The 23,123-nt window shown below is 42.4% G+C and overlaps 1 protein-coding gene across 1 annotated transcript in view; it reads left to right on the top strand.

The window, feature by feature from the left end:
* The first annotated feature begins 5,711 nt into the window (after positions 1-5,711).
* Positions 5,712-23,123, top strand: part of LOC141112914 (vomeronasal type-2 receptor 26-like) — a 55,825-nt gene continuing 38,413 nt past the window's right edge. Inside the window, exons 1-2 of the mRNA XM_073606019.1 lie at positions 5,712-5,745; positions 10,403-10,566. Of these exons, the coding sequence (XP_073462120.1) occupies positions 5,712-5,745; positions 10,403-10,566 (198 nt within the window). The remainder of the gene's footprint in view (positions 5,746-10,402; positions 10,567-23,123) is intronic.

Consider the following 23,123-nt stretch of genomic DNA (forward strand, 5'->3'; position numbering starts at 1 on the left):
TTTACTCCCAGACAAGCTTCCCTCCTGGTGTTGAGCAAAAAAGTGGGGGCATGTTGGACTATTGCGGTACAGTAAAAATTAATAACAATATAAAGAATATACCAGTGATATAAAAATGTATAGTTGATTTTATTGATGCAAGGAACAAATCATTGGTAATACAATACAGCATGATAGTAATAAAAGTAAAGCACCAATGGGGTCATTATTATACAATAAGACAATTGATCTCAGATATCATATTCCTCAACTAGTTTCGCGAACATAACCGCTTCGTCAGGAGGGAATCTGAAGATGGTTTATTCTGACTAAACAGTCTGAACCTAACAAATAGGAAAAAGTACAATGAGGTTTGCCAAAAAGACATAAACAATAAAACTTGTATTACAGCATCATAATTAAAGAAATGTAATAGAGATTACAGGGGGAAAGGGACAAGTCTGCTTACCCATGTCCCAACAGACCCCAGGCGCAAGGCTTCACCACCATAGGGTGATATCCCACGGCGACCCGGGGGAGCTGCAATGATGATGGGGATAATAAGAATAAAAATTGTAAAATAGTTGGGTATACTCAGTTGCCAATTTGAAAACAAGTGAGCCAGTGACACATTGAATAGTAAGGGAATAGTAAATGGTGAAAGTGTAAAGGGTGATGTGATGGGTTAAACAATGCAAAAAGATAAGGATAAAATGGTGCATAAGGAGAACAAAGAAATTAGAAACCAAAAAGAATTATAGGAAGGTGTAATAATGTTTAATTAGGTAGGGTGGAAGTGAATAAATGACGGAAGGGGGAGGAAGACCGGATAGGGAGAGGGAGAGATGGGGAGTAAGGAGGAAATAAAACAGGGCAAGGAGTAGAGGGAGAAGAGTGGAAAGGGGAGAGAATGGGAGAACCGAGGGGGGGAGGGGGGAGGAGAGAAGGGGGGAAAAAGGGGGGGGGGGGGGAAAGGAAAAACAGAGAATTGAGGTGTGGGAATGTGGAGTGATTGATAGACATGTGCACACTGAAATATTTCATTTCGGAATTTCGTTTTCGTCCGAAAAATAAATGTATTTAGTTACTCCCGAAATTTGTTTTTATGTATTTCATTTTTCGTTAAAAATTGCATTCGTCCGAAAATCCAAATTAAGGTCAAATCTGTCATTGAAGGCTTATGGTGTCTGTCGAATGTTTAAAGAAGATTCGACGGAGCAGCTAAACTGTACAACGCCGTATAGTTTACCTGCTCCGTCGAATCTTCTTAGAACTTTCAACAGACACCATAAGCCAAAGTACGTGTGTACTTAGTTCTAGCTATTTTACTGCTCCTCCTCTTTGGTTACAATCAGCCAATAACATTCATAATCATCATTATTTTTATTTATCTTTTCTCTCTACGTCGAATCTTTTCTCTCTGTGTCGAATCTCTTCTCTCTATGTAGAATAATCTTGGACTAATAGAGTTAAGGTTAGGCACATTCGACCACAGGTTTGATGGACACAGATTGTTATTGTCATCATCATGTCGAATCTCCTATCTATATCGAACTGTTGTAGCAATGAAAACGAAAATAAAGCATTTGTTTATGTCGGATCTTTCATTTTTCAGATTTTGCACTTTCGTTATCGTTTGTTAAAACGATAATGAAAATACCTGAAATTCGGACGAAAATGCATTCGGACGAAAACGAACGCACATGTCTAGTGATTGAGGGCACAATGATACCTGGTGCTGGTATGGACATTGGAAGTTACCCGGGAAAGGCACCCTGAGGGGGGCAAATGCCATGCGAGGCCAAAGGAGAGGTAATAGGGACTGCAGGCAATGGGCGGAAGCAGGATACAGCATGTTCGCCCATGCCTGGAGCATCTAAAGGGGAAAAAAGGCACGGTCAAAATTACAAACCAATGCTGGTGCCCTGGGATACGGGACTGCAGAGTAATAAGGTGAAATAGGTAATCCCCTCTGACTTACAATGAACTGGCCATGATACACGATCCCCAGGACCAAGAACCGACCGTCAATAAACAGGCAGAGGCCTGTTATTTGTAGCTCCTGACCGTGCGACACTGACCACATGCCGGTAGGACACTGGCGCATGACGTCGCAGGGTCAGAGGTCCCACACAGCGTACGTGTGAGATGATCGTGCGCACGTGCATGCGCACCTGCCCTAAGGCTAACAGGGATGAAGTCCCTGCCAGGACCAGTGCAAGAGGAGGGGGTGGCCCCGTGTCCGAGACCGAACCCTCCGCCAGGGATCTCACCGGAAGAGCACAGGGGGAGGGCCACACGCCGGCACCTAAAATAGGGGACAAGGACAAGTGGGTAAATTAGGGATTGATTAAATACCCTAAGACACTGATGCGGTCACCAACATAACATAAACCCATGAAAACTTAATTACATAATACAATGTATATAAGTAAAGGAGGGCCTAGGACAAAAGCCACATGATTGGGTAAAAACATGTGAAAGATAGGGCGGGTAGCCAAATTAATAGTGTCTGGCCGACCTAATGGGCGTCTGTCATGGAGGGTTGCATCAGGGATAAATGTAGAAAAGGTAGTAGATGTAAAAAGAGAGCATTGGTGGGACTTTGAGTGAGGTATAGGGGTGCCACTCAGGTCCCCCCCTCCATCCCAATTAGATAATATAAAGTAAAAAAGCAAGTGGCGGGACTTTATATAAGCACACGGGAGCAGTAATAAATAGATAAATAATTAGCTTTTAATGAATTCAGATTATCATAAAGTTTTTATATTCAAATAATTCAATGCATTTTGCTATATATAACCATTTGTATAACTTTACAATTCATTGAAGCCAAAGAAATATACATAAATACATATTCCAACAAGGAATCAATACATGATATAAAATATAAAAAACATTTAGAACATGGTTGCATGATTGGGTTGATAAATATACAGGTTAGGAGATCACAAATAAAATTTATAAAAAAGGAAAAGCAATTATATTGGAACGGCCTGACCAGATGCATCGTTGTATGCACTAGGTTGTTGTTGGCTCTACGCATTTCAAGGTCTTTATGCCTACCATCAGGAGCAAAAAACCATAGTGATAATCTAAAAATAAAAATAGAAAATATATTAAATCCCTCCTGGACCCAGCCTGCCCATACACTCACATGGTGGTCCTCACAGTGATGGTGTGGAATCACCATGAAATCCTTAGACCGAACCAGAAAGGTCCAGCACGGGAGCTGAGGGGACATGCTGCGGTGGACAAAACACAAGAATGAACGACGCCCCGCAAGGGTGACAATGTGGGAAAAAGTGATAGGTCAATAGAAAAAATCTAGGGAAAAAAAAAAAAGAGGTTGCTGTAGAATTGACAAGAGCAGGAAGTGAATGAAAGTGAGTAAGAAAAAGTGAAGAAAATAAATGTAGAGGAAGAAAAAGAGTAGCGATGGAAGCAAAGAAGAGAGCGAAGGGGGAAATAGACTGGAAATGAGAAACAAAGAAATGGTGGTAGGAAGGAGATGTGTGTACCTGAATCAGAATAACCACAAACAAAGGTGCCTGAGTGCATGATGCTGGACAAATACAGGTGTGTTCAGTGCAGAGTGTGAAATCCATGTGGGGAAGAAGCCCATAATGGCCATGTCCCCGCAAACATATCCCCAACATCAGACATTGGTCCACAGATAGGGAGAGAAAGGAAGAACGCCATCAGCTCAGAAACCAGCCCCTCAATGGTCCCACAGCCGGCGGCACCAACCATGTCATCCCCCCAATAGGCCAGCAGATAGCAAACACTCGGTCGGCAGCGCTGCGTTTAAGAAGACGCCAGCGTGTCCGGCCGGGATGTGTGACGTCGATGCGCAGTGAGGACAAACCCCGCCCACCCCACGTCACAACAGGGCGGAGGGAGGGTCCGCAGTGAGCGTCGCAGCTCCCAAACGGGACAAACAGGCAAGGCCTAGCTAAACCACAGACACATACACCACTGCGTGCATGTAAGAAAAAAGAACAAAATATAATAGCAAAAAAGCTATAAAATAAAAAACAAAAATAAATAGCAAAAGATCTATGAAGTAAATATAGAAAGTCCCGCCACTTGCTTTTTTTACTTTATAGAAAAGGTAGTAGTATAGTGTGTAATAATGTATACTAAGAGAGGCCCCCCAAAAAGAACACAAGGACATATGTGTCAATGGAGGTTAATTAAAAATGAGGGGTGGGATAATTGGGGCTGAAAAAGTGGAGGGCAGACCATTAGCCATGTCCACTCAAACAGCTCACCAATAAATCCCACTCGACATGGTGCTGGGCGTGTTATACACCCAATGTATATAGGTAAACGAGTGGCCTCTATGGTAAGATACTGAGGTAAGCAAAAATAAAGACATGTACCATCATCCAGAAATCAATAATTAGCAAGATTGGGATCAGGCCCCCAATCTTGCTAATTATTGATTTCTGGATGATGGTACATGTCTTTATTTTTGCTTACCTCAGTATCTTACCATAGAGGCCACTCGTTTACCTCCTGGTGTTGAGGATGGAATGGTCTGTTATGGTTCAGGATGGTGGTCGCCTGTTAGCTGCCCCTTCGCCATTCCCTTCCAGTCAGGCTGCACATAATGGTCTGGAGTTGATTCCAGGAGGACTGCATCCCATATTTTTTTTGTTTTTTGAGTGATGCCCCCTTCAAAATCCATAAGGAAAGGACTAGGCTATGACCATATCTGAGCAATGAAATAACCCAGGATAGCTGCTGGATTGGTCACAATTTAAAACAAATAAATATACAAAAAAGCAGCGCAGGTTACAATATAAATGGAAAACCCAGTGCAAATCATCACATTAGTCCTTTGAGCAATATTGCAGCTCCTGGTGAGAGATGTACAGTCTATATGTAGGGCAGCCTTGCAAAGGGAGGTGAAGCCACTCCAATATGTGAAAAAGAAAAAACAGCAAAAAGGCGCCTCTTAGTTAGATTGTAGTATTTAATGACAATAAGGGCATTAAAAACACTCACATTTCATGACATGTTAGTCCGGTGCAAGGGATAGCAGTGACAGCCATAGATGATCTCTGCAGCAGTAGGTAGAAGGAAGCCTTGTTCTTCTGTATTGCCTGCCGTTAGTAGAGCGTATACTTCCGAGATCCGACCGGGATCTAGAACGAGGCTTGCACCTCAGCCAAGTGATGGTAATTAGGCTGGAACGCAGAGTCTGTGGTATGCGCTGTAGTGCCGTTAAGCAACGCGTTTCCGAGCATGCGCCGTGGGGCGCGCTCCTTTATCAAGCTAGGGGAGAAGGATAATGTGCGGCCTATTTAAGTGCTTCCTCAGCACTGCCACCTAATGATAGAGACTTATATTGCAAGCATACAACGAGCACAAGCTTCTCTCCAGCCACTCTCCTCCTGCTGCAGAGATCATCTATGGCTGTCACTGCTATCCCTTGCACCGAACTAACATGTCATGAAATGTGAGTGTTTTTAATGCCCTTATTGTCATTAAATACTACAATCTAACTAAGAGGTGCCTTTTTGCTGTTTTTTCTTTTTCACAATTTAAAACAAAGATGGTGGGCAGCCGTAAACTGTCATCAGTTAGTGACTGTACTGATACCACCATTAAATGACTTCCTTCTGCAGTAGCCAATGATTCAGGTGGTGGGTGATCTTACCAATACAAGCCATTTAGTTTGTCCATTCAACAAATGGCAAACAGCTTGGGTTGAGGTTGAACTCATGACTGACTTGAACCTGAAGCTCATCCCTATTGGTAAGCCAGTTTATGAGATATTAACAAAAACAATACTGATTTCTGTATCTGTCTAAGTTCAACTGTAATGGGTTGGTATAAGCTTTTTTCATTTCCATTTTGGTATTAAACCAAAAAGTGTTAGGAAACTGGTGACCTCTTGTACCCATATTATGAATCCATTATATTAACAGACCTATGCAACATTACTACAAGAATATTCAAATGTTCCTTTTTGCCATTGACCAAATGAATAAAAATCCAACAATCCTGCCTAATGTGACCCTAGGATATCATCTTTATGACTCGTGTTCTGATCCCAGAAAAGCCATAAAAAGTGTTTTACAGATTTTATCCGGACCGGGAGAGACTATCCCAAATTATTCCTGCCGAGATCACCAGAAATTAGTTGGTTTTATTGGAGACCAGAGTTTAACCACAACCTTGCCTATATATCAGCTGTTATTTGTATATAACTACCTGCACGTGAGTATAATAACATGAATTATGTCTGAAGTCTGGTATATCAGGGCTGTTTTGTCAGTCTCATCTGTTATTTATTTATTTTTGCATAAACATTCTCATAAAGCTGTTTAACATTACAGAAGTGCAGCATAAGATATATAACATATGCATAAGCATACAGGTACAATTAAAAACACACATATATATATATATACAGTATCTCATAAAAGTGAGTACACCCTTCTCATAAAAGTGAGTACACCCCTCACATTTTTGTAAATCTTTTCTTCTATCTTTTCATGTGACAACACTGAAGAAATGACACTTTGCTACAATGTAAAGTAGTGAGTGTACAGCTTGTATAACATACTCAACATACAACCATCAATGTCTAAACCGCTGGAAACAAAAGTGAGTACACCCCTAAGTGAAAATATCCACATTGGGTCCAAAGTGTGAATATTTTGTGTGGCCACCATTATTTTCCAGCACTGCCTTAACCCTCCTGAGCATGGAGTTCACTAGAGCTTCACAGGTTACCACTCTTCCACTAGTCTACCAGTCTCTTCCACTCCTCCATGACAACATCACGGAGCTGGTGGGTGTTAGAGACCTTGTACTCCTCCACCTTCCATTTGAGGATGCCCCACAGATGATCAATAGGGTTTAGGTCTGGAGACATGCTTGGCCAGTCCATCACCTTTACCCTCAGCTTCTTTAACAAGGCAGTGGTGGTCTTGGAGGTGTGTTTGGGGTCGTTATCATGTTGGAATACTGCCCTGTGGCCCAGTCTCTGAGGGGAGGGGATCATGCTCAACCTGTCCTGTATGGTCTTGGCCATCGTGCTGCAACTCAGTTTCAGGGTCTTGGCAATCTTCTTATAGGTTAGACCATCATTATGTAGAGCAACAATTATTTTTTTCAAATCCTCAGAGAGTTCAGGTGCCATGTTGAACTTCCAGTGACCAGTATGAGAGAGTGAGAGCGATAACACCAAATTTAACACACTTGCTCCCCATTCACACCTGAGACCTTGTAACTCTAATGCCCTGTACACAATTTCTGATCATGTGTACACAAATCCGACGCACAAAGTGCCACGCACGCTCAGAATAAATTAAGAGACGAAAGCTATTGGCTACTGCCCCGTTTATAGTCCCAACGTACGTGTTTTATGTCACTGCGTTCAGAACGATCAGATTTTCTGACAACTTTGTGCGACCGTGTGTATGCAAGACAAGTTTGAGCCAACATCCATCTGAAAAAATCCGGTGGATTTTGTTGTCGGAATGTCCGATCAATGTCCGATCGCGTGTACAGGGCATGTCAAGTCACATTACACTGGGGATGGAAAATGGCTAATTGGACCCAATTTGGACATTTTCACTTAGGGGTGTACTCACTTTTGTTTCCAGTGGTTTAGACATTAATGGCTGCATGTTGAGTTATTTTGAGGGGACAGCAAATTTACACTGTTATACAAGCTGTACACTCACTACTTTACATTGTAGACAAGTGTCATTTCTTCAGTGTTGTCACATGAAAAGATAGAATAAAATATTTACACAAATGTGAGGGGTGTACTTACTTTTGTGAGATACTGTATATATACAATATTCAATATTAATGCCAAAATGTCACAATTTCTGCCAGGGTATGCAAACTTTTGAGCACAGCCCCGGAAGATTTTACCCCCTTCCTGACCAGAGCACTTTTTGTGATACGGCACAGTGTCACTTTAACTGACAATTGCGCGGTCGTGCGACGTTGCACCCAAACAAAATGTATGTCCTTTTTTCCCACAAACAGAGCTTTCTTTTGGTGGTATTTGATCACCTCTGCAGTTTTTATTTTTTGCGCTATAAACAAAAAAAGAGCGACAATTTTGAAGAAACCGCAATATTTTTTACTTTTTGCTATAATAAATATCCCCCAAAAATAAATAAAAAAAATATTTTTTTCCTCAGTTTAGGCCGATATGTATTCTTCTACATATTTTTGGTAAAAAAAAAATCTCAATAAGTGTTCAGTATATTGATTGATTTGCGCAAAAGTTATAGCATCTACAAAATAAGTGACAGTTTTATGGCATTTTTATTATTAATTTTCTTTTACTAGTAATGGTGGCGATCTGTGATTTTTATTGGGACTGCGACATTATGGCGGACAAGTCGGACAATTTTGACACATTTTTGGGACCATTGCCATTTTTACATCGATCAATGCTATAAAAATGCATTGATTACTGTAAAAATGTCACTGGCAGTGAAGGGGTTAACCACTAGGGGGCGATCAAGGGATTAATGTGTTCCCTATTGTGTGTTCTAACTGAAGGGGGGAGGGGACTGTGCAGGGGAGATGACAGATCGCTGTTCATACTCTGTATGAACAGACGATCTGTCTGTTCTCCCCTCAGATAATTGGAAACTGTGATCCTGGTTCTCGATGTGCCCCAAGCGATCGTGGGAGTCTGGCGGTGATCCCGACTGCTGGGCACTCGTATCGGCTCTGTGGGTGAGCAGGGGGCGCGCGAGCATCTGGCGGCGTGCACGCGCCCCCCTAGTGGCCGAATATGTTACCGACGTAACATGACGGTGATTCGCGCAGCCGAGCCATGTTGCTGCGGTGGCTGGTTGGCAAGCGGTAAAATAAAAGACAGTTGTTTGGCATGATCAGTCATATTTTCAATAATAATGTCAAAATTTCACAATTTCTGCCAGGGTATGCAAATTTTTGAGCACAACTGTATATATACCTGTACTCTCCACTACATCCATTGCTCCATCAGAGAACACAGACACATAAGCAGTGACTAGTAATCAGTAATTATAAATAGTAAATATAATTTAGCTCCTTTCATTTTGATCCCAGCAGAGGATCTGGCATTAGTAAAGATAACTTAGAACAAAAACGAAAAGGCTCCTAACGTGTCCTTGTGTTTTTCTATGGTGTTCCACACTGTGTATTGCCATATCCCTCAACTGTTGGCTCTAGCATAATGTTGGACCATAGCTGTAAACACCTCCTACAGGTAAAGAAGCCTTTACCCTCAAAAAAACAGTTGGTGTAAAAGTGGCAATGGCTAGCTGTAGGCTGAAAGCTTTTTTTTTTTGTCAATGAGGACCATAGCCTACATGTGATCACTATGTCATATTTGGATACTGATCATTAGTTGCATTCCATCTGTCAGTGACAGAAGGGATTGAGAGGCAGCAGTCATGCAAAGTTTCCACTAGTGGCCCTCAAAGGGAGGCAATCTTTATAGCTTTATGGATCTGCAAGAAAAAATTTTTAGGTGGCTATGAGGTGAATGTCACTTTTTCCCACTGGAGTGCAGATTTTGGTGAATGAGGGTATATGTTGCTTGGCCCACTGAATGTGCAGATTATTCTTTATGTGGATGTATTTCATGGACGCAGCTAAGGATTTGTATGTAAATGTTTAGAGAATGTGCAGTAAATCTCATTTTAGAAAAAGTGTGTCTTCCTAAATCCTTTGAAGCTTAGCCATTTCTTGTAAGTTTATAGCCAAAATGTTGAAACACATCATCCTGTGTTTTAGATCAGTTATGGGGCAGTGGATCATACTTTGACCAACAGAGCTAGCGTTCCCTCTTTTTACAGTGCAGTCCAAGATGACTTTAGGATTTATCAATATATATTAGAATTACTGAGACATTTTGGATGGACTTGGGTTGGAATAATATCATCTGCAGATGAAAGTGGAGAAAGGGAATCATGTTGGTTATTAAGAATTTTGTTAAATCATAGGTATTGTGTGGCATTTATGATAAGGACTGGTATCGGTGTATTAATGCCTAATAGTCCTGATTTGGAAATTGCATATAGCACCATTGAGAAATCATTGGTAAAAGTGATCATACTCTGTGGAACATATCATGATGCCATGTTTCATTCCTCACTGAGAAGATTATACGGGGATGTAACATTCATCCTCCCTCCTAATTGGGCCTCAAATATTCCTCTTTTAGAAAAGTATCCGGAGATTTTGAATTGTAGCTTATCCTTGAACATTTGGTCTGAAGCTGATAAGAATTTTAAGAATTTTGTTGATGGTTTCCATCCAATGATCCGCCCAAAAGACAAGTTACTTGAAAATCTGTGGATGACAACACTTTTCTGCTTGTCAGGGAACACAAAAAAAGATACTTTGTATGAAAAATTGTATTATATTTCTCTTCACAATTGTACAGGTCAGGAACATTTACCGGACTCCGGAGATTATTCATCTGACAGAACTACATCTCCTGTGTATCGCTCAGTGGAACATGTGGTTAATGCTCTACAAGTTCTGTACTCATCTCAGAATTATTCTTCTCTTAAAGGTCAGACAGATGAAGGAAAATATAGACACAAGGTGAGCACAAATGTGGCCAAAAAATAGACTTTTATTAGAATCCTTCAGTGGAGATGTGTCAACGAGTCACGATTGGTGACCAACTTGCAGCTTACTATTTGCAATATTTGACACTGCTGAAATTTGTGAAGCATCAGCTTAGTGTTGTCAACCTGAAACAGGAAGTTCTGCTCTCTGACTAAGAAACTTTGCAACACATTTACAAAAAAAGAATATGCTTAATAACACTATATATAGTGAGGCATGTGAAACATACCAAAAAATAAATCTAGGGTTCACATACTCTCTTCCTGTTGTCTTGTCTAGATATATATTTAGGTGTCAGGAAAAATGAATGGTGCTACAAAAAGGTTTGGTTTGTGCCAGAACTCTCGAACATCGCAAAAGTTCAGTCACAAGCCACTAACCCTATTGAAATCTATGGGACCCTGAAAAAATTTAAATTCCTAATTTTGAAGTCTTATATGCAAGTCATTGGCCATAAAAAAGGGTATAGGGGCCCAGCTACCACCTTGGGGGACATGTATCAACGCAAAAAAAAAAACTGAAAAAAGATTGTTTTTAAGGGAGAAGTGATTTTAATGATGCTTAAAGTGAAACAATAAAAATGAAAATTCCTTTAAAGGGGTTGTAAAGGTAAGCGTTTTTTTACCTTAATGCATTAAGGTGAAAAAAACCCCTGGCAGTGACCGGTCCCCAGCCCCCCCTGTTTTACTTACCTGAAGCCTCGAACTTGTACCACGGGGACATGCTGTCTCTCGGCTGGGGGTTCTCGGCTGTTGATTGGATAGTTTTATAGTAGCTATAAAGGAAATTTCTGCGCTAACTAAGTGAAAAAAGTGCAGCTGCTTGTGTAAGCCTAAATACAAAAAAGCTCAAAAACATATATCTCCAAAAAACAAGCGAGCAACCATTAATTAATCAGTGAAGATGATTAAACACAACCATACAAACTCATATAAAGATATATATAGTATTGTGCAAAAGTGATACAATAAAGTAAAAAAATGCTACCAAAAAACGACCCATGTGAACAGTAGTGTGCACTATCAATCTGTTACAAGGACCTAAAGCAAAAGTACTCTGATATATACAAAATCCATATAAAGTGAGTGTATCTAAGTGATCAACAATATATAAGCAAAGTCCATAAAAATGACAATGTGAGTATGGAGAAACTCAGTAATCAGGAGAGATGGGAATGAGATGATCTTGCAGCCCAAAAACTTGTGATATTACTGCCACTTACCAGATCAGTTGGACATCAAATTATGGAGATCATGGGAGCCTGTTGCATCAGCCTGCCGACATCAAAATCCTCCACCTGTCTTTCAATCCAGGGATCGTGATTACAATCACCTTCAACGACTGAAACTAACTCCTCTCTCCTTTTGGAATCCACACACAGGAACAGTTATAATCACCCTTGATTCAGATCTCTTCTCATGGATGATCTCAGCAGTTAACACTCAAGGGAGATAAGAAAAAAGCTCCATAGTGCAGATAAACTTCGAAAAGGGGTTTTTTTATTCCAAAAAACTTCACAGCAGCTCACAGCAATTTAAAAAACTTTGATAAAACTTCACAGCAAGCTAGCAATCTAGCAATCAGAAAAATGGAAACAGGAACGGTTGAAAAACTAATGAAGCAACAGCTCAGGATCAAACCAAATAGCTGGATAAAACGTGATAACGTCAGAATCAGCTGCTCCACCCGACGCGTTTCTCCAGAGAAGGCATCAACTGGGAACGGAGGCTGGTTGTATGGATAGATTGACAGCAGCGCAGCCATTGGCTCCCATTGCTGTCAATCAAATCCAATGATGTGGCCGCCGGGGGGGCGGGGCCAAGTAAACCTCCGGGAGAGCGCTTCTCCCAGGGGGTTGTCCAATGCGGAGTGGAGCCGAGATAGCCGCCGAGGGACCCCAGAAGAGCAGGTTTGGGCCACTCTGTGCAAAATGAGCTGCACAGTTGAGGTAAGTATGACATGTTTGTTATTTAAAAAAAAAAAAAAAAGAACCTTAGTATACCTTTAAAAATAGGGCCTACAGGGTCCCCTTTCTCTGCCTGTAAAGTGGCCCATTTGTACCGTGTAAAGAACCTGCTGCATCAAATCTGACAATTATAAAGAAAGAAAAATTACATTTAAATTGAATTTCCTTGCAAGATTTCTTTATATAGTAAACAACGACTTGGGGAGCCAGTCTATATGAAGAGGCCAAAATTTAGTGCACTCGGAACAAGATTAGAGATTTTTTGGATACATTTTGGTGTCTCTTTGGCAGACTTTAGATGGAAATAACAAAGTTTTGCACTACAGTGAGCAAGCCTTATGTGAAGAAGCCAAATTATAGTACACTCAGGACAAGATTAACAATTGGTATTAGATAAAGTCTGGTGTCTCTTTTGCAGACTTTGGATAGAAGTAAAATGTGAAGAAAAATTGGGCTTTGGGTGTTGGTAATGCCTTCACACCATAACCCTCATAGAGGTACTCTTGACGAAAGCAAGATTTGGACTTGCTGTAAAAAAATTTAATTTTATGCACCTGTCAAACAGGTGTGGAAAAATTGGTCCTTGGGTGTTAATTGTGCCCATGAAACCTATATAAAGAATTACTTCAAGAAAAAATCAACGCCCACAAAGCTAGGTAGCCTAGACAGTCTTGCAGAAATTTGAGATCGCAATAACACTTAATCAGTGACATCGGCATCAGGGACTTGATAGCTGCTGCTAATCCAGGACTGATTCATTTTGACAATTGTCAGCCGGTCAACTGAGTCTGTGGACAGAAGTGCTCTTTTATCTGTCACAAAACCACCAGCAGCACTGAATGCCCGTTTGGAAAGCATGTTGGATGCAGTGCAGCCCAGCAGCTCAATTGCATACTGGGCAAGTTCTGGCCAGAGGCCTTTTCTCATGACCCAGACACCCAGTGGATTGTCTACTGGAAAGCTCTCCATGTTTATTTCCACCCCTGAATAATCTTCCACCATATGATGCAGATGCTGATGATGGAATATAGAAGCTGACAGTAAACTACCAAAATCTGGAAAGCCGTTACATAAACTCATCTTTAAGGTTTCCTCAAGATATTTCATCCTCTGCTCCCTCTGTGAGGCAGAATGAGTTCTGAGACTTTCCCCTTGTAATGGTGGTCAAGGAGGGTTGCCAACCAATAATGATCCATCTCCTTGATGCCTCCTTGATGCCACAAATTCTCAGGGCCTTTTGCAGGCTTTGAAGAATAAGGGAGCTCTTGCACTGCAAGTTTGTGGAGGTATGAGAAGCAGAGTCCTTGGGGTCACTGAGGTTAACAGTATCTGGAACTACCTCCTTCCAGCCACGTATTACTCTCAAGGTTTCTGGGGATGGAAAACCTTCCTTTAAGGTTGGACGTATGTCTGCCTCTCCTACTATGCCTCCATACCTGACAGAATCCTCCTCCTCTTCCCTCTCCTCTTGTTTGTTTTGTGGCATCACAAGAATAGTTTCTTTGTCAGCTTACCTGTCTCCATGTATTCCTCTCTAGAGACCAGCTGACCCTCACCTGACTGCTTTTGTAACCTCTCCTCTAAGCATGGCCCCACCCTAGGCCCTATCATGGAACCCTATATTAACCTGTGCACTGCAAGCCAGCAGTGCTGATCAACCATTGTGTGTTAGCCTCCATGTGTACTTGCTGTGTTTCCTACATCTAATTCCTGTTACCGACTTTGGCCTGTTCTTAACTATTCCTGTCTGCTCGTGACCCTGACCTTTGGCGTGTCCCCGTTGAACTCTGTTGTCCTTGTCTGCTTGTGGCCCCGATCTTGGCTTGTCCCTTACTTTCCTTGTTGTTCCAGCCTGCTGCCTCCTTCCTCTTCTCCTGTAGTCTACCTTGAGCGTGAGCTGTGAGACCCTGGGGGCCGCGACCTGGAGCCAGACTGCAGCGCAGTCCATCCTTACCACTAAAGGCTCTGGTAAACACCTGCTGGCTCTTAGACTCCGCGCCCTGGGGAATCTATGCTCTAGCTCCCAGTGGGATCTGTGTCAGTGATCCAGTAGACCTGCTTCCTGAACCTCCCAGGGTTCAATCCGCAGCAGTCAGTCCTAGGGTCCACTACCTAGCGGTGCATTTCTGACTCCTACGGAGTGCATCTGTCACCTAGTCTCAAGGTGACCTGACAATGCTCCAGCAGGAACACAACAGGCCCCTTACTTGGATCTGTGATCACCCGGGTCTCGGTGACTCAATGATCACAGTGCGTGCTCTGCAGGGGGCGCGCTGGGCGCTTGCAAAAGGGAGGACGTCATATGACGGCCTCCCAGAAATGCAGGTCCGCGCTGTGGCCATAATTCGGCTATAGCGCGGACGGCAAGAGGTTAAACATCAATAAAATCACTGCTCCTATAAAAACGATCTTTTAAAAAAAATGTCCCCTAGGCAGTACCCAGACCCCAATACCGTTTTTATAATCACTTACTTGCATATAAGCCTTCAAAATGGGGACTTTTCATTTTCCATATTTGGCTCCCAAAGACTTTAATGGAGTTCGCAGGTCAGGGCCAAACGGTTCACACCAGAACTCCTGAACAGGGGGGTGTTTGGCCATCACCTCATCATCATCATCCCCTCCATCCTCACCATCACTGGAGCCAACTTGGCAATACTCTGCAGCTGGGGGAACATGACTGCCAATTTGTTGTTTATCAGTGTTCTCCCCTTTCTGTATGCTCATGTTCCTACCTTTCTCTACCTCAGAACCAACATCAGAATGAAGTCATTTCTGTGCATCATCAAGAAGCAATTGGCTGATGCTGTGGTCAAATAATTCAGCTCCATGCATGATGCAGGGGCTATGGCAGGAGCAGCTGTTGAAAAAGAGGCAGAATAAGCTGCTCTGGCAGCTGCGGTGGACTGTGCACTAGTGTCAGCTTGGGTCAAAAAGGATGAGGAGGATGAAGAGGATGAGGATGGTTTAGTAAGCCAGTCCACCACCTCCTCAGCATGTTGTGGCTGGATAGCACGGGCAACATCACTAAACAGGGACAAAAGTGTCCTGCCTGAGGACGGACCACATCCACCTTTTCCTGTGGACACAAATGCTGCTGGCCCTCTCATAGTGGCATGGGAACATCTGCCTCTGCTTGCTGGGCTCTCAGACATGATGGGGGGGGGCTTGAGGGGGAACACCAGCGTCACAGTCAGAAAAACTGCGGCTGACAATTTAAAACAAAGGGGGCAGGCAGAAGACAAAAAAAAGACAAAAAAAATGCAACAACAAAAAAGAAAGGGTATACAGCACTGTAAAGAGCACTAAATGTTATGCAATGCTTTGTTAAACACTGCACTACACTACACTACACTAATGGATGAACAGGCAATGTTCAGCCCGAACTTTTGCTCAGCCCAAACCATTTGACCCAACACTGGTGATAGCTAGTCAGAAAACGAGATACAAAAATGTGGCAAAAAATTATATTTTCAAAAGACTCATTATTCCTCTTAAAATACCTTTGAGTGTTTGGTTTCCAAAATTGGGTCATTTCCACTGTCCTGGTGCTCCAGAGCCTCCAACAATGTGATGGGTAGTCAGAAAATTAGATGCATAATTTACTTATAATTTATGCTTCTTGAAAGCCTAATGTCACTCCTTGGATTTTGGGCCCCTCGATATGGCTAGACTGTGTAAAAGTATCCCCATACTCGAGAGGCATAGCAGAATGTGTTTTGGGGTGTCATTTTAAGTATACCTATAATGTGTGTGAGACATACACTATATTACCAAAAGTATTGTGACGCTTGCCTTTACACGCACGTGAACATTAATGGCATCCCAGTCTAATAGGGCGCACACACGGTCGGACTTTGTTCGGACATTCCGACAACAAAATCCTAGGATTTTTTCCGACGGATGTTGGCTCAAACTTTTTTTGTCTACACACGGTCGCACAAAGTTGTCGGAATTTCCGATCGCCAACCACGCGGTCACGTACACCACGTACGACGAGACTAGAAAAGGCCGGTTCAGAACCAAGCGCGGCACCCTTTGGGCTCCTTTTGCTAATCTCGTGTTAGTAAAAGTTTGGTGAGAGACAATTCATGCTTTTTCAGACTCGTGGCTTTCAGATCGTTTTCTGCCGTTCAGTTTGTGCTTGTGGGTTTGTATCTGCTCTTCAGTGCGTGCAGTCAGTTCGTATCGGAGTTTTCTGTGCGATCTTGCCCGCTCGTTGCTGTTTTTCAGGTCGCTCTTCACAGGCCTTGCTATTCTTCAGTGGGTTCTGTTACTTCGTTCTGAGCAGCCGACCATTTTCTAGCCATGTTTCGTATGCGTACTCCTCGTAGAGTTCGTGCTGTGCGGGGGCTTGGTGTTGGGGTCCTGACCTTGACACAAGTCCAGTCCATGAACAGGGTGGGGAGGAGATCATGGACCAAGAATTGGTTGCTCCAGCGTGACCAGTTCTCTCATATGCCTTTGCTCTGTGAGATCCGTGAGAATAATCCTGATGATTTCAGGAACTTTCTCCAGATGACGGACCCCGTGTTTCACCATTTGTTGGCTTCGCTGACCCCCTATATCAGCAGGCAGGATACCTGCATGAGGCAAGCCATCACTCCGGAGCAGAGGTTGGTCGCTACCCTGCGGTATTTGGTGACAGGGAGAAGTCTGCAGGACTTGAAGTTCTCGACAGGCATCTCCCCCCAGGCTCTGGGGATCATTATCCCAGAGACCTGTTTTGCCATCATCCAGGTCCTGCAGAAGGAGTATATGAAGGTAAGATTTTTATCCTTTTATATCACATTTTATTGTATTGAATGTTTGCTAATATATTGTATTTCTTTCCTCATTCCCTAATTACCATGCTTGTAATATGCTGTGAATGTCCCCTTTGTCCTCATGCATGCTGGATTTTTATGTAATTATTATTTTAGGTCCTTCATACATATTTGCCCTTCACTAAGCTCCCCAGCATGGTGTCTCCTGCCCTATATTCACCTCATGTAGTCACTTAACAATGTATTTTATCAGCTCCATAGTAGTGCTTTACCCCAAACACCCCCTAAAATGTTTGGAAATGTTATTTTTGATTTAAATTCAGGCAGAGTGCCAGAGGCTTTTTTTTATGGTGTCCCCAAATAATTTTTAGTAACCCTCCCTCCCCCAATTGCTAAGTCAGCTGATCCCAATTCTCTATGTATCCTCAATCATCTATCTGCTGACTTTGCCAAACCCATACACACTATACCCATCTCTTTTGTGGTCAGATTTATGGATGAATTCCCCAAAGCATGTAGTGCAAGGGCCTGCCTGTATACTTTCCAATGGTACTGTTTAAAGTTTTTGTATCCTATTATTATCTTGATAGGTAATAGCAGAATGTCTAAATGTCCTCAAATGTGTACAGTGTGTATTTATATCTTTGTATTCAGACACTTCTTACCTGTCCAGTGGGCTGCCAATAGTGTAACTAAGGAGGGGCTGTTCAAAGTAATACCCATTATTTAGGCATTCATCTCTCAATGAAGTGAAGAGGGTTACCTGTCCAAGATTTACACACACCCCCTATAATGTTAGAAATGGCCCATGAGAGGGGGGGGAGGGGGAATATGATAGGTGTACCTTATACTTTGGCGTTGTTAAATTCCCCTTAGTAAATGCTATCTGGAGGTTGCCCCATAATGTTTGTGTATAATCTGATTGCCATGTTTCAGAGTAAAAATAGTAATGTTTATTGTTTTTTCATCAACAGTTTCCTTCCACGCCACAGGAATGGCAGACTGTGGCCTCCCACTTTTCAGAGCGGTGGGACTTTCCTAACTGCGGAGGGGCAATTGATGGGAAACACATCCACATCGTCCCACCACCCAACTCGGGGTCGTACTATTATAATTACAAGGGGTTTAATAGTATAGTGATGTTGGCGGTGGTGTCGGCTAATTACGACTTCTTGTATGTGGACTTGGGAAAGAATGGCCGGATGTTCGATGGTGGAGTCATCGCCCAGACGGAGTTCTACAGGCGTCTCCAGAATGGCAGCTTGGACTTGCCAGCTCCAGAGGACAATGTGGAAGGACTCCCATTTGTGTTCGTTGTTGATGAAGCGTTTGGGTACACCTGATGCGGCCATTCCCAATGAGGACCCTCACCCCGGAACAGAGGGTTTTTAATTAACGGCTGGCCAGAGCCCGAAGAGTGGTGGAGAACACATTTGGAATCCTGGCCAGCCGGTTCCGACTATTTCTGACACCCATCCATATGGCGGAGTATAAACTGAACCATATTATACTGGCGTGCTGTGTTCTCCATAACTTTTTATCATAGAAAAGGAAAGTTGGGACTTTGCATGAAGCAATGGAGTAGTGGAGGTGAATTACAATATAAACACGTTTATTTAGTAGCATGGGTCTGCATACATTAAAAAATATTTCATATCATATATGCACAAAAGGCGTACACAAGGGCTGAGTATGTAGAATGGAAAAGTATATACATAACATCATATGGTCAGAATAATAAACATACATATATACACATAAGAATGACATATCTGTGCCAGTAACAGCAAGCCTTACACCGGCACATGCACCCAAATGGTGCATCTGTGTCCACCAGATGGTATGAAAAACATGATGTATTAGTAATGAATAAATAGATCTCAATCCGTATAGGGTATATGGCTGCGACATCAAAATAAAGCTCTACGCGTTTCGTGGGTTTTCCCACTCGTCAGGAGTAAAAGAATTTAAGAAAACGTACTTCTCAAAGAAATTCAAAAAATGTTGTTTCTGTTTGTATAGATGGTTAACCACTAGCACTCACCAAACCAGGTATGGACCGCAAAGTGGGGTGATCGGTGCAGGATTGGCCGAGAAACATAGCCTCAATGCGGGAGCTGAGGCGGCATAATACAAGAATGCAGCATCGGATAGGACAAGAAGTAGAGGAATGGATGAGAGCTCCCTATGACCAAAAAGATAATGTATAGCTTCGTGGAGCAAAGATATCTGGGAACAAAATATTAAATATATGTGTGAATAAAATAATATTCATCATAATGATGATATAAGGAGAAATAGTAACACCAATAGGTGAACCCAGTGTAACTCCGTATGAGAAGTGTATAGATGATGAGAAAAATAGGAAGGGTGCGAATAGTGCCCAAGAATGTGAAAGTGTCTGTGTGTGAAAGTGATAAGCATAAACATACAGCAAATTGCGGTATGAATGCTAAAGGGAATACCACGTGCAATCAAGGGTAAATAGTATGGATAAAAGACTGATCCACCAAGAAAGAGAAAGGAGGAGAAGGTGAAAGTATAAGAAAACGAAAAAAAGTGCCAACCCTAATGCTGCAACAAAGAAAACCCCCGGCAGATCATGTAGCTGGTATATAGAGACCTCAAGGGGAGACTGGTCAAATTGAACAGCTCACAAAAATGGGGGATGTAGTTATGCCGCCAACGCCACGCCAATGAGCCAATGAAGGAGAGGGAGCCGCACCAGAGGTGAGTGTAGCACTCAACAACAATCGCGGAGACCTCCCTATACCGGGACAAAAGATGTTATGGCTAGACGCCAGCGTCATGACCTCATTACTGACATCACACGCACGGAGTGAAGCCGCCACACAACACAGCGTGACAGGCGTGGTGTCGATGCGCAAAGCGGCAAACGCCCCATTCTCCCAAACACAAAGTGTGCAGGGGGAGAAGGGGGAGGATCCAATGAGCGCATCACAGCTCCCGCAATAGAGGTGGAGCCCAGCCAAACTCAAGCACCGACCCATCCACACATTTCAGGCCACAACCAGGTAAAGGGAGTGTGCATGGAACATATGAATGGAGGCAGTCCATGTGGGTGCATGAAACTAGTGGAGAAGCTGCTGCCTATGAAGAATATCATATATAAAGCACACAGACATGGATGTAGATAAATGATATGGATAAACATTTATATTAGCAAAATTTCAACCTTAATAAAGGTACCATATGAATGAGGGTGTACCTCACACTGGGATGGCAGGGGAACACTGCCACTCCAATCACTCAATTGCTTCCATCCCGGTATATCTGTATAAAAATGGGGGGGAGTTTGGGACTTTATATGAAGCACCCTGAGGTGCCTCCATCCCGCGGGACTTTAGATGAAGCACCCTAAGGTGCCTCCATCCCTTATGGCATCATAGAAAAGGAAAGTTGGGACTTTGCATGAAGCAATGGAGTAGTGGAGGTGAATTACAATATAAACACGTTTATTTAGTAGCATGGGTCTGCATACATTAAAAAATATTTCATATCATATATGCACAAAAGGCGTACACAAAGGCTGAGTATGTAGAATGGAAAAGTATATACATAACATCATATGGTCAGAATAATAAACATACATATATACACATAAGAATGACATATCTGTGCCAGTAACAGCAAGCCTTACACCGGCACATGCACCCACATGGTGCATCTGTGTCCACCAGATGGTATGAAAAACATGATGTATTAGTAATGAATAAATAGATCTCAATCCGTATAGGGTATATGGCTGCGACATCAAAATAAAGCTCTACGCGTTTCGTGGGTTTTCCCACTCCTCAGGAGCGGATGCGTCAGACATGTCTATGAAATAAAAGAATTTAAGAAAACGTACTTCTCAAAGAAATTCAAAAAATGTTGTTTCTGTTAGTATAGATGGTTAACCACTAGCACTCACCAAACCAGGTATGGACCGCAAAGTGGGGTGATCGGTGCAGGATTGGCCGAGAAACATAGCCTCAATGCGGGAGCTGAGGCGGCATAATACAAGAATGCAGCATCGGATAGGACAAGAAGTAGAGGAATGGATGAGAGCTCCCTATGACCAAAAAGATAATGTATAGCTTTGTGGAGCAAAGATATCTGGGAACAAAATATTAAATATATGTGTGAATAAAATAATATTCATCATAATGATGATATAAGGAGAAATAGTAACACCAATAGGTGAACCCAGTGTAACTCCGTATGAGAAGTGTATAGATGATGAGAAAAATAGGAAGGGTGCGAATAGTGCCCAAGAATGTGAAAGTGTCTGTGTGTGAAAGTGATAAGCATAAACATACAGCAAATTGCGGTATGAATGCTAAAGGGAATACCACGTGCAATCAAGGGCAAATAGTATAGATAAAAGACTGATCCACATTCTTGGGCACTATTCGCACCCTTCCTATTTTTCTCATCATCTATACACTTCTCATACGGAGTTACACTGGGTTCACCTATTGGTGTTACTATTTCTCCTTATATCATCATTATGATGAATATTATTTTATTCACACATATATTTAATATTTTGTTCCCAGATATCTTTGCTCCACGAAGCTATACATTATCTTTTTGGTCATAGGGAGCTCTCATCCATTCCTCTACTTCTTGTCCTATCCGATGCTGCATTCTTGTATTATGCCGCTTCAGCTCCCGCATTGAGGCTATGTTTCTCGGCCAATCCTGCACCGATCACCCCACATTGCGGTCCATACCTGGTTTGGTGAGTGCTAGTGGTTAACCATCTATACTAACAGAAACAACATTTTTTGAATTTCTTTGAGAAGTACGTTTTCTTAAATTCTTTTATTCCATAGACATGTCTGACGCATCCGCTCCTGAGGAGTGGGAAAACCCACGAAAGCGTAGAGCTTTATTTTGATGTCGCAGCCATATACCCTGTACGGATTGAGATCTATTTATTCATTACTAATACATCATGTTTTTCATACCATCTGGTGGACACAGATGCACCATGTGGGTGCATGTGCCGGTGTAAGGCTTGCTGTTACTGGCACAGATATGTCATTCTTATGTGTATATATGTATGTTTATTATTCTGACCATATGATGTTATGTATATACTTTTCCATTCTACATACTCAGCCCTTGTGTACGCCTTTTGTGCATATATGATATGAAATATTTTTTAATGTATGCAGACCCATGCTACTAAATAAACATGTTTATATTGTAATTCACCTCCACTACTCCATTGCTTCATGCAAAGTCCCAACTTTCCTTTTCTATGATGCCATAAGGGATGGAGGCACCTTAGGGTGCTTCATCTAAAGTCCCGCGGGATGGAGGCACCTCAGGGTGCTTCATATAAAGTCCCAAACTCCCCCCCATTTTTATACAGATATACCGGGATGGAAGCAATTGAGTGATTGGAGTGGCAGTGTTCCCCTGCCATCCCAGTGTGAGGTACACCCTCATTCATAGGGTACCTTTATTAAGGTTGAAATTTTGCTAATATAAATGTTTATCCATATCATTTATCTACATCCATGTCTGTGTGCTTTATATATGATATTCTTCATAGGCAGCAGCTTCTCCACTAGTTTCATGCGCCCACATGGACTGCCTCCATTCATATGTTCCATGCACACTCCCTTTACCTGGTTGTGGCCTGAAATGTGTGGATGGGTCGGTGCTTGAGTTTGGCTGGGCTCCACCTCTATTGCGGGAGCTGCGATGCGCTCATTGGATCCTCCCCCTTCTCCCCCTGCACACTTTGTGTTTGGGAGAATGGGGCGTTTGCCGCTTTGCGC

Source organism: Aquarana catesbeiana, linkage group LG11, assembly GCF_042186555.1.
Source record: "Aquarana catesbeiana isolate 2022-GZ linkage group LG11, ASM4218655v1, whole genome shotgun sequence".
Classification (NCBI taxonomy): Eukaryota; Metazoa; Chordata; class Amphibia; order Anura; family Ranidae; genus Aquarana; species Aquarana catesbeiana.